We start from the raw sequence: 15,374 nt of genomic DNA on the forward strand, positions 1-15,374 counted from the left end.
CCCGTTGCCAACTGTGTCCACATAGCTATTCAGGGGACACCATCATAGGGCCTAATCTCATCAGCCACACTATCAGAGGGTCGTTCACCTACACATCTACCAATGTGATATATGCCATCATGTGCCAGCAATGCCCCTCTGCCATGTAAATTGGACAGTCTCTACGTAAAAGAATAAATGGACACAAATCAGACGACAAGAATTATAACATTCAAAAACCAGTCAGAGAACACTTCAATCTCTCTGGTCACTCGATTACAGACCTAAAAGTCGCAATATTACAACAAAAAGACTTCAAAAACAGACTCCGAGAGACTGCTGAATTGGAATTAATTTGCAAACTGGACACCATTAAATTAGGCTTGAAAAAAGACTGGGAGTGGATGTGTCAGTACACAAAGTAAAACTATTTCCCCATGTTTATTTTTTCCCCCTACTGTTCCTCACACGTTCTTATCAACTGCTGGAAATGGCCCATCTTGATTATCACTACAAAAGGTTTTTTTTCTCTCCTGCTGGTAATAGCTCACCTTAACTGATCACTCTTGTTATAGTGTGCATGGTAACACCCACTGTTTCATGTTCTCTGTGTAAATAAAATCGTCCTACTGTATTTTCCACTGCATGCATCTGATGAAGTGGGCTGTAGCCCACGAAAGCTTATGCTCAAATAAATTTGTTAGTCTCTAAGGTGCCACAAGTACTCCTGTTCTTTTTGCGGATACAGACTAACACAGCTGCTACTCTGAAACCTGTTTAAGGTAACTCTCTCTGACCTTTATGCCTACCACTTATAATCACTTAAAATCTGTCTTTCTATAGTTAATAAACTTATTTTAATGTTTTGTCTTTATTAGTGAGTTTGTTTAAAGTGCTTGGGGAATCTGCTCTGATTACAAAAGCTGATTCATGTCTACTATCCCTTGACAAAGTGGTGAAATGATGAGCTTGCATTGTTCAAGAGAAAGTCTTGAGTAGTGTAAGATGGTACATTTCTGGGGTGCAAAGCTGGGGGGATTTGCTGGTGTCTCCGTCTATATCATTCATGAGTGGCTTAGACAGCATTCATGCAATTTAGCTGGGTGTGTCTCTGTATGCTGGTGGCTGAGTGATAACAGCACCTGGAGGGGTTTGCTGCTTGTCACTAACAAAGCATTGTGAGAGACAGCCCAGGCTGGAGAGTTATGGGGGAACAGTTATCCCACAGTTCTAGGTTGTGCCCCGGTGATCACGTCACAGTAGCTAAACTGAACTACTGCTACTAAGAACAACTATAATAAACTAACTAAGGGGACACAGTTGAGGTAAAACTCAATGCGGACAACTGCAAAGGCTCCATCTTAGGCTGAGGCGATTGAGAAGGAACTGAGGGCATGCCTGTGCAGTGCAATATAATGACAGCAAACTGTTCCCAGAGAGTAATTATGAGTGGTTCACAGTCAAGCTGGAAGGGCATATCAAGGTGGGTCCAGCAAGGATCAGTCCTGGGTCCAGTTCTGTTCAATATCTTCATCAATTATTTAGATAATGGCATAGAGAGTAGAATTATAAAGTTTGTGGACAATACCAAGCTAGGAGCACTGCAAGTGCTTTGGAGGATAGGATTAAAATTCAAAACAATCTGGACAAACGGGAGAAGTGGTCTGAAGTAAATAGGATGAAATTCAATAAGGACAAATACAAAGTACTCGACTTAGGAAGCATCAATCAACTGCACACTTACGATATAGAAAATGACTGCCGAGGAAGGAGTACTGCTGAAAGGAATCTGGGGGTCATAGTGGACCATAAGCTAAATATGAGTCAACAGTGTAACGCTGTTGCCAAAAAAGCAAACATCATTCTAGGATGTATTAGCAGGAGCGTTGTAAGCAAGACATGAGAAGTAATTCTTCCACTCTACTCCTCACTCATAAGGCCTCAGCTGGAGTATTGCATCCAGTTCTAGGTGCTACATTGCAGGAAAAATGTGGACAAACTGGAGAAAGTCCAGAGGAGAGCAACAAAAATGATTAAAGGACTAGAAAACTTGATCTATGTGGAAAGGTTGAAAAAATTGGGTTTGTTTAGTCTGGAGAAGAGAAGACTGAGGGGAGACATGATATAGTTTTCAAGTACATAAAAGGTTGTTACAAGGAAGAGGGAGAAAAATTGTTCTTGTTAACTTCTGAGGATAGGACAAGAAGCAATGGAGTTAAATTGCAGCACGGGAGATTTAGGTTTGACGTTAGGAAAAACTTCCTGTCAGGATAGTTAAGCACTGGAATAAATTGCCTGAGGAGGTTGTGGCATCTCCATCATTGGAGATTTAGACAAACACCTGTCAGGGATGGTCTAGATAATACTTAGTCCTGACTTGAATGTAGGGTGTAGACTAGAAGACCTCTCAAGGTCTCTTTCAGTCCTACGATTTTATGATTGTTGTCTACCAGCCTGCAGTGCCTTAAAATTTATTGCTGGGGAAGATTCCCCCACCATGTTACATGATTTGCAATGGATCTAGAGGCTATCAGGCTTTCCTGCTGGTTAAGCATCAGTGAATAGAATAATTAGCTGCATTTAACATCTGTCACAAAGCCACCACATTGATTTTTCTGTAGCTTTAACCAAGGCTCACAGCAGCCATTCCAATCTGTTCCAAGTTAATTAAACTGGAAAGGAAAATAAAAATGCCTCTTACAAATGGAATGTTTTATGTAACTGCCTTTAATGACAGCATTTATGACCCATTATGTGGTCTCTTTTTGCAACATGGTGACCCTACCCTTATTCCTGTCACGGTTTGAGGACCTTATTCCCATCACTATCATGGTGGGCTCCTTAAAATGGAATCTTTCCTTTTTTTCATGTAAAACAAGTGGCCTACAGCCTATCAAATCATGCCAGACAGCACATTGGTGGAAGTGGAAGTGATACAGGTGGAAGTTCTTGTTTGAAGACTCGGCCATGCTGGAGGAACACCTTTGTCTCTGCTGCAGTGAGATGATAAAAGGTAACTGAAGTTCCTGAGCTCCAGCAGAGAGGCCTAGTGATTTCCCCAGAGTTAGGTGCCTACTCCTTAGAAGCTGGGGAGAATTCAGAATCTCTTCTGGAGTAAGAAAAACAAAACAAAACCACTTACAAATATAAGGGTTATCCAGCCACCTTCATTTCAGGATCTAACATCAAAGGTCAGTACATAGGCCATTGGGCCAGTCTGCTTTAACATGGTTCATCTTCATCTGACCATGAAATGCTAATTTGGCAGTCAGTCAATAACACATCCACCCACCGCTGCAGTGAAATAAATTTGCCATCTCAATTGCCAGCCTCATCATAATGAGGCAACAAAGCCAAGCAAGAAGTTAGACTGAAAATCCAAATATAAGCTTTAATCAAGGTACAGACATCATAGTGTTCAATGAAATATCTTGTCACAAGGTACAAAAATACTTTGTAAGTTAAGTAATTTTTCCTTCACAAATAATGTACAGATATTATGTACTGTAAGCCCTACAATTAATTTCTATATCATATCCATTGTGCATTTTCTTAGAATTTCATCTCCTTTAGGATTAAGTGGTCTATTCTGAAAAGGATTCTCCCCAGTTCCCTTTCCAGACCATCTTGAAACACAGCAGAGTATTTGCTGGGCAAAACTGTCGAGCAAACACATGATACATTGCTGTCTAAGGTAGTGACTGGCGAAGGGCCTGATCCTGTAAAAATACATGAATAACTTTATTGATGCGAGAGGTAAACTGGTGGGACAACGCACATAAGCAAATTTACTAACATGCACAAATATTTGCAGGATCAGGCTCTATAGCAAGAAAGAGCTCAGCCAATGAGAACCTCATGCTTTGAAAAGCAATCCCCCATATCTTGTAACTATCTTCCTTGAAAATAAGTAAGCAATTCTGGGGCCCTGCATTCGTGGTTGATTAGCTTCATGTTCAGAATTAATGTGACTTTGGCCAAGGGATAGCAAATCCTTTTGGACAAAAAGGAAAGAGATAAAGAGGTTATAAATTGATCAGCAGGATCCATCTCAAAATGGATGTTGCTCAGGATGTGGTGTGTTCCACCCTGAAGTAGGCCAGGAATATTAAAAACATGTTAACTGTTAAAGGTAAGTTAATCACTAAGATAACACAATCCTTCTTCCATTTGCCATCACCACTCTTGTGCTGAAGCAGATTTGCTGCGTTACTTTAAAGATGATTCTTCTTTGGAGGCTAGAAGAACTATTTTAAAATATAAACCTCTCAAATTGCCACAGTACATCTTATGCAGTACTGTGGGAGCTGGTGCAAAGGAGTCTGGAGTGCCTGTGAGGGGCAGTTTGAGTTGCTGAACATTGGAATCGAAGTATGAAAAAGGTTGAGAACCCTTGAACTAGACACTGGGATTGATGTAGAACATAAAAAATGCCACTCGAATCTGGGTGGGAAGAGCATGGAATTCAAATCCCTTCTGTCCAAAAGGGATCCTTCATATCAAAATCATAGAAATTTTGTGCAGTCCAACTGCAGTACTCTTTTTCCTCCATTTGAGAGTTTGGCAGTCTCTTTAATGTTTGATGATAGGCCAGCCACAAACGAAGACTACAAGGAAGATGGGGGTGGGGGTGGGAGGGTGAATGAAGGGGAGGGGCTAGGTTCCATGCCCTCCAGCTATGCACAAAAAGATGGCATCTGACCTGGTTTTCTTGGTGGTACTGTCTTAGACAGCCACTCTGTTCTCTTTGGCCCACTTCTTCATGATGCGGATGATATACTCTACCTGAGGGTTACCAGTGCTCCTTAGGAGATGTAGCACTTCCCGCAGTGTCTCTCTGAGAAGACAGAAGACAAAGGTTTAAAGCAGGGTGATGATCACTTGGCTAGAAACAGCTGAAATTTTGATGCATCTTTACATTTGAAGGATTGCAAAGCACAGACTCTAGGTATGCAATCTACTTCACCTACAACTGAGGAGGAAGGTGACAGCTAATAAACACCACAGTAAACCTACACAATTGTATGAGTCAAGAAATAAAGAATACTGTATCTAGTTGCAACTAGAAGGGAAATTCCAAATCAGCAAAAAATTATTATTCATATCGTAGCTTGCCAGGATATAAAAATTAACATTCCTACTCTTGCAAAAAATGCCACAAGACATTTAACGGCAAATTGTTAGAGCTTCAGTTTTTCAGGCCATCTGACAGACAACTTCAACAGCACAGCAACCCCTATTTCAACACTGGAGCACCGCTCAGCACTAATTAGTCAATGCGTTTTGACCACATGAAGCATTATGTATTTTTGATTACTAAGAAAGAAGAATGCTTCCTTCAGAAGCATCACTCCCTGAAATACCCTATGTTTTCCTTGGAGGGTTCCCATATAACTACTAACCAGATCAAATCTTGTTTAGCTAGAGATATCTGATGAATTAATTCATAGGTTGAGGTGGTTTGCATTTAGGGGGAACAAGACCTGACATAACCAGTAAATCAGTTTGTTTCTCAGATGTCTGCCATCTCCATGCAGAATTCAGATTTTGTGGAAGGATTAACTCAATTCCAGTTCAGAGATTGAGGTGGACTAGTGTATCTGCACTACCTTAGTAAGGGGCACTGTTAGAAAATGGAGGGCAGACACGGGAGACAGTAACAGATGTGAGGGCTATGGGTGCTCCTGTTTTCTTGAAAGGTATGCATTTAAGAAAGCAACTGCAACTCCTCTTCTGTGTGGCCCCAAATGGGGGGAAAAATAAGAATTCTAGAGATTATGTGAATCTTAACCGAAACGTAGAGGAACTTTGCCAGAGGGAAAATTGGAGGGTGCATTAGTTAATGCCACTGCTTGCAGAGCTTCGTCACCCAGCAGCACAGCAGACTTTTTACTGCAGAACAGGAACAGAAGGCATCCCCTCTATCCTCCCCCATTCCCCTATCCAGTGAGGTAGACCGAAAGCAAAACAATCTATAAAATCAAGGGGAAAGACCATTTCCTATTTTCTCTTGGAGGTTTAATCAAACCAATATCCAAGCTAAGCTTGGATTGAACAAAATTTGCAGAAATAGAGATTGGGCCTTCACTAAAAACATTCATTATCATTCAGAAACATGTTCTTCGTCCTTTCTGGAGTTGTGAGTAACCATCCACCTATTTTAATTCTGCCATCCTTGAAATTCCAAGACCAAGGAGGAGTGGATAGACTTCCATCCACAAGCCATCAGCACCTCTCCCTTATCAGTGAAATGCGGTCCTCCCTCCCTGCCTTTAGGGAATAAGCATGCTGCGTCTGTAGTTTAGCTACTACAAGAACAATGACCAGCAATCTATTTGGGATCCCTGCAGGGCAGAGCACTAGCTGATGGACTATCCTCCACAACATATCCTGTCCCTGTTGGGCTGGAAGATAGAGACCAAAAATGGTTATTGAGTGTGCAACTACTGGGGCAGCACAGGTCTCTTTCAAAAGACAAAAAAAAAATATGGAGGGTTAGGGGACATCTGTTCCTGATGTCATGCATCTCTTCACAAAAGCAGCTGTCACTGTGGTTCTAGCTACAGCTAGCTGGGAACGGAAGACTAAGGAGAGACGTTCATACACAGCAACGGTACGTACTTGGGTTCTCGGCCAGCTAAGATCATTTGGAAGATGCCCACACAGGCACCCCTCTTGCCTTCCCAGTATTCAGGATTAGGGTCCAGTCTCTCCAGAACATCAAAGGCTTTGGCTGAATAGTAAAACTGGCCCATCTGTGTAGGAAGAAAAAAAAACCATTACACATTTCAGGTCACAGGACTGCCCATACAGAATGAGATCCAAAGTTACGGGCTGGTTCTGATGCTGTTTGTCTGGTGTGAACAAGTCATAGGAATAGCATGCATTTTCCTGTTCTTCCCAGGTAGTCTGTAACTAGAACAGGTACATTCCAATTCCACATAGGCTATGTACAGACTAGGAAAATAGATGATGTTTTATCTAGCGTGATTTTAAACAGGACTTTGAATCTAGTATAGACAGGCCAAGTTGTGGCCTTTATTAACTGGTCATGATCAACTCTAGACTCCCCACTAGGTAAACCACATTCAACTAACATGAGTTAATAGAGCTAGTCAAAAATGACATCCCTTTATTTTTGTATGTAATGTTGTAGCCATGTTGATTCCAGGATATTAGAGAGTTAAGGGGGATGAAGTAATATATTTTATTGGACCAACTTCTGTTGGTGAGAGAGAAACTTTAAGGCTTACACAGCGTCGTCGACCTGAAGAAGAGTTCTGTGTAAATTCAAAAGTTTGTCTCTCTCACCAACAGAAGTTGGTCCAATGAAAGACATTACCTCACCCACTTTGTCTCTAATCCCCTTATTTTTGTCAATTTCAATTTTTTTTTCAACCAGCCCTAATCTTTATGCATGACTTTCCCTGTATACCCTAGGTGCAAAGTCCTGTTTAAAAGCATGTTAGTTAAAATAAGTTTATCCACGTTTTAAAACATGATGGATTTTCCTAGTCTAGATATGGTCATAAAGACAGCTCTGAAGGCTGCTGGGGTATTAATTCAGAACTAATTTTTACCCCTCTCTATAAAAGTAGAAGAAAAATCAAATGCAGTAGAGTTGCAATTCAGAGCTTTCCTGAACCTACGGGAATATCATGTGTACACCCAACAGTCCACCTTAGTTATCCACTTGCAGGATAGGTCATGGGGCACCTGGATAAGTACAGATGGGGAACACTCATTTCTTCTATTGGGCCTTTTCTTAGGTGGGGTTTAAAAGGTGTAATGTGCTAACGTGTTTTAAAAGTCTACGGTACATAAGGCAGTGTATATTTTAATATGTGCTAGTTGGTCAAGTTAAAGCCTAGGGCAGTTTAGCACACATTCAAGTATATGCTGCCTTGTCTACACTAGACTTCTAAAACATATTAGTTAGCCTGTGTTAGCAAACACATGCTAACAACCTACCTTTAAATCCTGGTCTTAGACATGGCCTTGATTGTAGTGGGGAGGACCCGTGGGAAATTAATCAGGAAACATAGCCTCAATTCCCTCAAAGGGTATCTAATCACAGAAGCATTTAGCTTCATATTTGTTCTCATAAGAAGAGTGAAAAAAGTTTAAACACATGTGCACACCGTCCTGGGAGAAAGACAATTTCCAGCAATGCATTGCTACATTATCACAGGACAATTATCAATGTGCTTTTGAAATCTTTCATGGCCTGTTTCTCAATCTAAGGGAGTGGGCAAGAATCCCAGTGCTAGAGGCTGAAGATGTTGATCTCATCTCTTACTTTATTGTACCTACTTTTGAAGGTGGAAAAACAAACACCAGAGCATCTAGGCTCAGACTGACAAGGTAAGTTAGGTAAAACCTTTTACTGAACCAACTTCTGTTGATGGAAGGGACAAGCTTTTGAACTTCACAGAGCTCTTCTTCTGGTCTGTGGAAAGTAAGTGAACCATATGAACTCAATACAAGTTGGGACAGACTGTTAAGCATTAAGGGGTTTACACATGCTGTAGGAGACGTCTTAGAAGGAAGTGGACAATTAAGGGTTAGCAGGCAGTAGGGTGCATAGGAAATCATAATGAGCCATAAAACCACTGTCTCAGTTTAGCCCATGATTTGTAGTGTCTAGCAGAGTTATTTAATTTAAATTCCCAAGCTCCTCTTTCGAAGCTGTTGTGAAGGTTTCCTTTGAGGATGAGGATTGTGACGTCAGATATGGAGTGATCATTGCGTGAAAAGTGTTTGCCAGGGGTGATGATGTTTTTGTCTTATATCATTTTTCTGTGTGAGCTCACTTAAAAGTGCAGTGATTGTCTGGTTTCACCCAAATAGTTGTTAGTGCGGCATATGATGCCCTAGATGAGGTACACATGTTGTGCTAGGCATCTGTAGGACCCATGGATCTTGAAAGGTTTGTTGTGTGGGGGTACTGATCAATGTAGCAATGGAGGTATGTCTGCAGGTTTTGCATCTGTTGTTCTGGCAGGACCTGGTGCCACTTTAAATTGATGGGGTCCTGGTCTTTGGGAAGCTTCCTTCTGATGATGAGCTTAGTGAGGCTGGGGGGTTATTTGAAAGCCAGAATAGGGGGTTCAGGAAAGATTTCTTTCAGGATGTGGTCCCCATCATGTATGGGTTATAATTGTTTTATGACACCCCGTATGTGGGTTTTCCCACCCTCTGTTGAAGCAGGTTCTCCTGGGATATCTAAATGGCCCATTCCACAATGTGATCTATTTCTCTGGTGGAGTGTCCTTGTTTAAGGAATGCAGTTTTGAGTGTGATTAAATGCCTGGCTGTTGATAACAAATTTCTTCGTGTGTCTGGGGTGGTTGCAAGAGCTGAGGAGGTAAGTGTAGTGATCTGTGGATTTCTTGCATACAGTCATTTGTAGGGTCTCATTGCTGAAGCTGACTGTGGTATCCAGGAAGTTGATACTGGTGTGAGTGTTTTCTAGGGAGTATGATGGATGGGCAGTTGTGGTTGAAGTTGTGGTGGAAATCTGAGGGAACTGAGGTCATCTGTCCAGAGGAAGAAAACATCACTGATGTACCTCATGTATGTCATTGGTTTTGTGGTGCATTTTTCCAAAAATTTTCCTCGAGGTGGCCCATGAAGAGGTTGGCATACTGGGGGGGGGGGGGGGGGGCATCTCAGTACTCACGGCTGTTCCCAATATTTGGAGAAAGTGTTTGTTAAATGTGAAGTTGCTATGTGTGAGGATGAATTTGATGAGTTTGGTGATGGGTTTAGGTGGATTTTTGAGTGTTATATATTATCTTGTAAGTATTTGAGAGAGGCAGCAATGCTGCCATGGTGAGGAATGTTGGTGTATAGGGAACGTGACATCCATGGTGGCAAGGATGGTGTTCTCGGGGAGGATGTTGATGATGGAGTTTCTGGAGGAAGTCAGTAACATCTTGGAGGAAGGTGGGCCTTTGTGCAGTGAGTGGTTTGAGGATGGTTTCTGAGAGACCTAATATTCCTTCAGTAAAAGTCTTGTGGTCAGATATGATGGATCTGCTTGGGTTCCCTTGTTTGTGTATCTTGAGAAGCTTGTAGCAGGTCCCTGCAGTGGGTTTGTGGGGGATGAGGTTGTCAGATTCACAGTCTGGGCTGGAAGGGCAGAATCTGCTGTCCCAGAAAGAACTCAAATGTATAGCCTCTTGTTGTGTCTATATTAGATTTTTCTCTTAAAATTTCCCATTTCTCCCACCATTGAAACTCTACTAGAGATAAAAATTGTGATTAGCCCTACTGTAGCCCAGTCACCAGTCTAACTAGAAGACATGCTGGTTTAAATGTTGACAGATCTCTATCAGCCTCTATACATTATGGAGCTTCACTAAAGGTAGCAATAGTGAGGAATTTTAAGAAGAGGAGCCTGCTGTAGACAAGGCATCTGAGTGTAAGCAAGGCCACAGAATTAACAAACTAGATACCAGGCCTCAAAGTGAAGACTCACCTTGTAGCAGTCATTTGCAATGAGTTGCAAGAGACTGAAGGACTCCCCTGAGGTTTCCATCTTCAAGTAGAGCTCCCAGGCCAGTCGAGGCTTCTTATTCATGATATCTACAATGAGAAAAGAAAGTTGGAGAAGGTGAAGAAATGCCATAGTGACAACAGGACTAAAATGTTCATAATCTTATCACCCACTTCATCAAAGTGCCTGCTCCCTACTGAAAGACATGGGGTTTGAATGAAAGCTAACCATCCCCTCAGCCACATCAATGATGGTGGTAAAGTGCTACAGTTTGTAAACATAAGAAAGAAGAGTTATGAAATCTACACCACGTCAGATTTATATTTCACAGATACAGCACTTACTATGCTGGAACTCAAAGGTCCATCTAGTGGCATCCAGCCTGGTGACACATCAGATCAGTCCATTGCTCTAGCTAGTCTGGTATTCTGCCCCTGACTACAGACAATACCAAATGCTTAACAGGATGAGGGAAAGGGGGATGGAAATAAAACCCAAGAGAAATCCCATAACACATAGCTAGTTATATAATGCTATACATGAAAGAAACAATTCCTGATCCCCATTTTATGCTTTGAAGCTGAAGTTTATATTGCTCTCATTATCTTAGTTTGCACACACTAACTACAAAAGTAAAGAAGTCCTAGCCACCTAAGTCTGCAGAGTTTTAGACTCAAAAGGTTATCTACAGCTCAACACATGAACCTCTTTAGTTTCAGATACTACCAATAGCTCTAAGTTCCATTTCACTGCTCCAAAGAAAGATAAAAATATCCACAAAATCCTTGCCATTGTGCACCCTATGAGGAAATTCTTTCCATATTCCATAGATCTTGTGGTCATTTTAACAGTGCATATGTGAGCAAGAACTGCCACCAGCCACTAACCTGAAACATCTCTGGTATAACACAACTAGTCACAAGTGCCAGAATAGACTTTTTCATGAATCCCAGTAACAGAGTTTCATCCAATACTTTTAGAGACAGAAAATTCCACAAACAGACCCTCTGAAGGTAAGAAAGTATTTAACCTAAAGTTTGGCTTGTTAATTCCAGGCATATCCCCCACTGTTTTCTTATTATGAAGGGAAAAAAATCCCCTTGGATCAGGTGTCTATGTCCTCTCGGAGTTCCACCAGATATTCATTCTGTGCACTGATCATTAATATGGGGAAAAATTCTTGTGCTCTTCAAGGTGAGGGACTGCTTGGCATTATGTATACAGAAGTCAAGTGGAATAACAATCATTTCTGACATTTATCAGAGATACCAATATAAATCCCTCACACTGCACTAGAAACATACTCTGCACAACCAACCTCTCTCTATCTGATTCTAAGAAAAACTATAATCTAGGGATAACTACATTAAAAATTACAATAACTTCTCATATGTCCGGGCACAAACTGTCCACCAACTGGAGTCAGGAAGAAATCCACCCTTCCTTCACAACCTACATGGTATAGTATTGTACAAGTAGGTGCATTATGGGGAAGTTACATCCTGTTCTGAAATATCCTGAAATGGCCACCATTGGAGATAGTACGTAAGAACAGGTAATTATTGGACTCTCCTGGTATGGCAGAAACTGAGACACCAGACTAGATTTTTCTTTCTTCAGCTTCGGTAGTAGCACACTCAGCAGAGAGGACACAGGTCTTAGCTGCACATATGATGACCAGATGTCTGAGCACTGAAAACCTCACAAACCATGATTCCTTATGGGGACAAAATGCCGTTATAATTTAGTAACAACTAGCAATTTGTGCATTGTGACAAAGCTCTGTCCTTGCCTCCATGGGTCCCACGTTTCCTGCTGGATTTCGCTAGCCTCAGAGGCTCACTGTGACCCTCCACATAACCCTTCTCTCTCTAGAGACAAGGGACATAGTCTACTGAGCCATTTTCATCATAAGCCAGCGAGGAAGCGAGGAGAAGTTATCCTTCCTTGTACAGTCTCTCTTGTCTCCCAGTCTCAGTGATTAATCAGGGGGCAAAGGGCGGGGGGAGGGGAGCCCGGGCCCACCCTCTACTCCAGGCTCCAGCCCAGGGACCCTAATAGTATCAGCTATGGTAGCTGACCTTTTAGAAACATGACGTACAATTCCCTGGGCTACTTCCCCCACAGCAGCCCTCACTTCCTCAAGCTCCACTTCACCCTTACCTCAGGGCCTCCTTCCTTGTGCCTGATATGGTGTGTACTACTCAGTCTCTCCAACAGTGCGACTTCCTCCCACAGCTCCTGACATGCACACCCACCTGACTAACTGGGAGGCTTTTAACTAGTTTCAGCCAGCCCCTGATTGGCTTCAGGTGTCCCAATCAACCTAGCGTTCTCCCTGCCTTCTGGAAAGTTCTTAATTGGCCCCCGGTGTCTTAATTGACCTGGAGCAGCTGCCATTTCACTTATCCTGGTACCAGGGATTTGTTTAGCCTAGAGCTAATATATCTATCTCCCACTACTTTTCTATAGCCATCTGGCCTTGTCCCGTCACATATCCTCCCCTTCTCAACACCATAGAGTTGGACAACTTGGGACACCAGGCAGTATGCTCATGGCAGACCATCAGCGTTGCCATGGTGGCATCCAGCCCTGTGCCGTATGCAGAACTGGAATGGTTGGAGGGATAAGAACAACCTGGTGACCCTTGCATTCTTTTCCTTATTCCACTGCATCCACTGGAGGGGTGCATGGTCCGTCAGAAGAGTAAATCACTGGCCTAAGAGGTAATAACGCAGTGTCTCCATAGCCCATTTGATAGCAAGGCATTCTCTCTTGACTACTGTGTATTTCTGTTCTCTTGGGAAAAGCTTTCTGCTTAGGTAGAGGATTGGGTGTTCCTCTTCTCCCACCATTTGTGACAGAACTGCCCCCAACCCCACCTCGGAAGCGTCTGTTTGTAAAATAAATTCCCTGTTAAAGTCCGGGGCTATGAGTACGGGGTCATTACAGAGGTCCGTCCAAAGGTCTGTGAATGCCCCCTCTGCTGCGTCGGTCCACTTTACCACGTCTGGATCTCAGGCCTTCACCAGGTCCATTAGGGGACTTGCCGTAGTGGCGAAGTGGGGAATAAACCGTCAGTAGTAGCCTACCACACCTAGGAACGCATGGACCTGCTTCTTTCGGGTTGGCCGGGGCCAGTTTTGAATTGCCTGTAGCTTATTCGTTTGGGGCTTCACTAAGCCCCTTCCCACAATATATCCCAGGTACCTAGCCACTGCTAGCCCTATGGTGCATTTAGCGGGATTAGCAGTGAGGCCAGCCTGCCTTAAGGTGCACAGTACTGCCTCAACTTTCTCCAAGAGGGTTCCCCAGTCTGGCGTATGGATGATGACATCATCTAGGTATGCAGGTGCATAACTAGTATGGGGGCGCAGCAGCTTATCCATGAGGCGCTGGAATGTGGCTGGGGCCCCATGTAGCCCAAAAGGGAGGACGGTGTACTGGAATAGCCCATCTGGGCGGAGAATGCTGTCTTTTCTTTAGCTTCTTTGGTCAGAGGAATCTGCCAGTACCCTTTTGTCAGATCCAGTGTAGTCAAGAATCGGGCACTACCCAGTGGTCAACCACTTTGTCAATGCATGGTATGGGATATGCATCAAACTGGGATATTTCATTCAGTCAGCGAAAGTCATTACATAATCTCATGGTACCGTCAGGTTTAGGCACTAGAACAACTGGACTGGACCACTGACTGTAAGATTCTTCAATAACCCCTCATTCTAACATTTTCTTTACTTCGGCCTTGATTTCTTCTCTTTTGGCTGCTGGGATTCGGTAGGGTCTCAGTGTTACCTTGGCTCTGGGGATCGTGCAGATATGGTGATAGGTCTCAGTCGTCCACCCTGGTTTGTAGAGAACACATCTCTGTTGCGATTAATCATGTTGGCTGCCTCGATCTTTTGGATTGGCGTCAAGTCGGATGATATCCTCACTTGCTTGTGTAAGTTATCCTCCTGGGGAAGGGACTCCTGCATGACTAAGCATGCCTCTCGATCGTGCCAAGGTTTTAGAAGATTGATGTGGTAAATTTGCTCCGATTTCCGGTGGCCTGGCTGCCGCACCTTATAGTTCACCTCTCCCACGGCTTCGATTACTTCGTAGGGTCCCTGCCACTGGGCCAACAGTTTACTTTCTGCTGTGGGCACCAGTACCATCACCCGATCCCCTGGCTGTAACCGTCGAAGTTTCGCTTCGTGGTTATAATGGGTTTGTTGGGTCTCCTGTGCTCTCTCCAAGTGTTCCCGTACAATGGGCGTAACTCGGGCTATCCGATCTCTCATCTGCAGTACATGCTCAACTATGTTCCTTCCGGGATTTGGCTCATCAGTAGTTCGAATGGAAAGAAACCCGTGGGGGCTTGCGGAACCTCCCGGATGGCAAACATGAGGTAAGGCAATAGGGTATCCCAGTCTTTCCCATCCCGGCTCACCACTTTCCTGATCATGGCCTTGAAGGTCCTATTGAACCTTTCCACAAGGCCATCTGTTTGTGGGTGGTATACAGAGGTCCGTAGGGCTTGTACATGGAGCAATGAACAGAGATCTTTCATCAACTTGGACACGAAAGGTGTCCCTTGATCAATCAATATCTCCTTGGGTAGCCCAACCTGAGCAAAGATCTGAACTAGCTCCTTAGCTATTGTCTTGGAAGCTGTGTTGCGTAGGGGAACAGCTTCTGGGTACCGGGTTGCATAGTCCAGTACAACAAGCACATGTTGGTGGCCCCGAGCTGTCTTCTCTAGGGGCCCTACCAGATCCATGGCTATCCGTTCAAAAGGAACCTCTATTATTGGAAGAGGTATCAAAGGAGCCCGCAAGTGTGGGCGAGGGCTATGTAACTGACACTCTGGACAAGAGGTGCAGTATCGCCGGACCTCTTCATGTACTCCTGG

General features: G+C 43.3%; 1 protein-coding gene across 3 annotated transcripts in view; it reads right to left on the reverse strand.

The window, feature by feature from the left end:
• Positions 1 to 3,350: 3,350 nt before the first annotated feature.
• Positions 3,351 to 15,374, reverse strand: part of TTC26 (tetratricopeptide repeat domain 26) — an 82,137-nt gene continuing 70,113 nt past the window's right edge. For all 3 annotated transcript variants that reach the window (XM_007064063.4, XM_037883272.2, XM_027826481.3), the window contains 3 exons: positions 10,463 to 10,569; positions 6,601 to 6,734; positions 3,351 to 4,816 (listed from right to left, as the gene is read on the reverse strand). In XM_007064063.4, the coding sequence (XP_007064125.1) occupies positions 4,705 to 4,816; positions 6,601 to 6,734; positions 10,463 to 10,569 (353 nt within the window). In that variant the 3' untranslated portion in view covers positions 3,351 to 4,704. The remainder of the gene's footprint in view (positions 4,817 to 6,600; positions 6,735 to 10,462; positions 10,570 to 15,374) is intronic.

This window comes from Chelonia mydas, chromosome 1 (genome assembly GCF_015237465.2).
Source record: "Chelonia mydas isolate rCheMyd1 chromosome 1, rCheMyd1.pri.v2, whole genome shotgun sequence".
In the NCBI taxonomy this organism is placed as follows: domain Eukaryota; kingdom Metazoa; phylum Chordata; order Testudines; family Cheloniidae; genus Chelonia; species Chelonia mydas.